The sequence below is a fragment of the Arachis ipaensis genome, chromosome B10, assembly GCF_000816755.2.
Source record: "Arachis ipaensis cultivar K30076 chromosome B10, Araip1.1, whole genome shotgun sequence".
NCBI classification, from domain to species: domain Eukaryota; kingdom Viridiplantae; phylum Streptophyta; class Magnoliopsida; order Fabales; family Fabaceae; genus Arachis; species Arachis ipaensis.
Genome location: NC_029794.2, coordinates 6,121,289 through 6,122,396, shown reverse-complemented (window position 1 = coordinate 6,122,396; position 1,108 = coordinate 6,121,289). Strand labels below are relative to the sequence as shown.

The window sequence follows — 1,108 nt, the reverse complement described above, 5'->3', positions numbered from 1 at the left end:
GATCATACTCCTTATTCCCAACAGCATGTTAGTTATGCACTTATGCTATAATCCATTCTATGCTAGATTGATTTGGAATTTCATACAACTAAGGATATGTTTTGTCATCCGGATAGAATCTTTTTTAGTTTCAAAGATATGATTTGCTGAGTTGTAGTTTCAAATAACTCAACCTTATGCATATATTTATGGAATGTACGGACTACAAAGTAACAAAATTCTGAAAGCAGTAACAAATTCTTCCATTTTTATTATTATAGATAATCTTTTAAAACGGTGTTTGTTAATTACTCTTCCACATATTAAAATTAATTCTTATTATAAATACCTTTCTATAACTCGAATAGTTTCCATCAAACACCTTCCTACATTACACTACAAAAAGAAAACAAGAATATGAAAACATGCAAGATTTCATTTTCTCTTTTTTGCATCTTATTCGGCTTATTATGCATTATGAATGATTATGTCTATGCTCATGATTCACCAAAAGACTATCTTGATGCACACAACATAGCAAGATCAGAGTTGGGTGAACCGAATTTGGTTTGGGACGAAACGCTTGAAAAATATGCACAAAATTATGCCAATCAACGTAAACAAGATTGCCAACTAATCCATTCACATGGTCCCTATGGAGAGAACCTTGCATGGAGCAGCAGCAATGATCTTTCTGGCGTTGATGCTGTGAAAATGTGGGTAGATGAGAAACCATACTTTAATTACTTGTTAAACATCTGTGCTGATAATCAAATGTGTGGCCACTACACTCAAGTGATTTGGGGCAACACATTGCGTGTTGGTTGTGCCAAAGTCATTTGTGACAATAATGGAGGCAGTTTCATTACTTGCAACTATGATCCTCCTGGCAATTACATTGGAGAGAGACCTTATTGATTACAAAAATTTTACTATTTGTTATCATTATGTTATTATGGCTACTTGATTATGTAATAAGAAATATAAGAATTACGTAAAGAGGAATAATACATATATACTTTTTTATTTATAGGGGCCAGGAGTATTATATATGAAAGAAATTAGGCATACGAAAATTTTGATATCAGACTAATTAGTCTCTCAAATAAAAAAAATAGTATTAATTTAG

The 1,108-nt window shown here is 31.8% G+C and overlaps 1 protein-coding gene across 1 annotated transcript; it reads left to right on the top strand.

Annotated features, from left to right (window-relative positions):
• On the top strand, positions 397-934 carry LOC107622339 (pathogenesis-related protein 1-like). The gene has a single exon (XM_016324202.2). It carries the CDS (start codon positions 397-399, stop codon positions 895-897), a length of 501 nt encoding a protein of 166 aa, XP_016179688.1. The 3' UTR covers positions 898-934.

Coding starts and splice junctions, on each gene's coding strand:
- LOC107622339 (XM_016324202.2), top strand. CDS start 397: ATGAAAACATGCAAGATTTCATTTTCTCTTTTTTGCATCTTATTCGGC.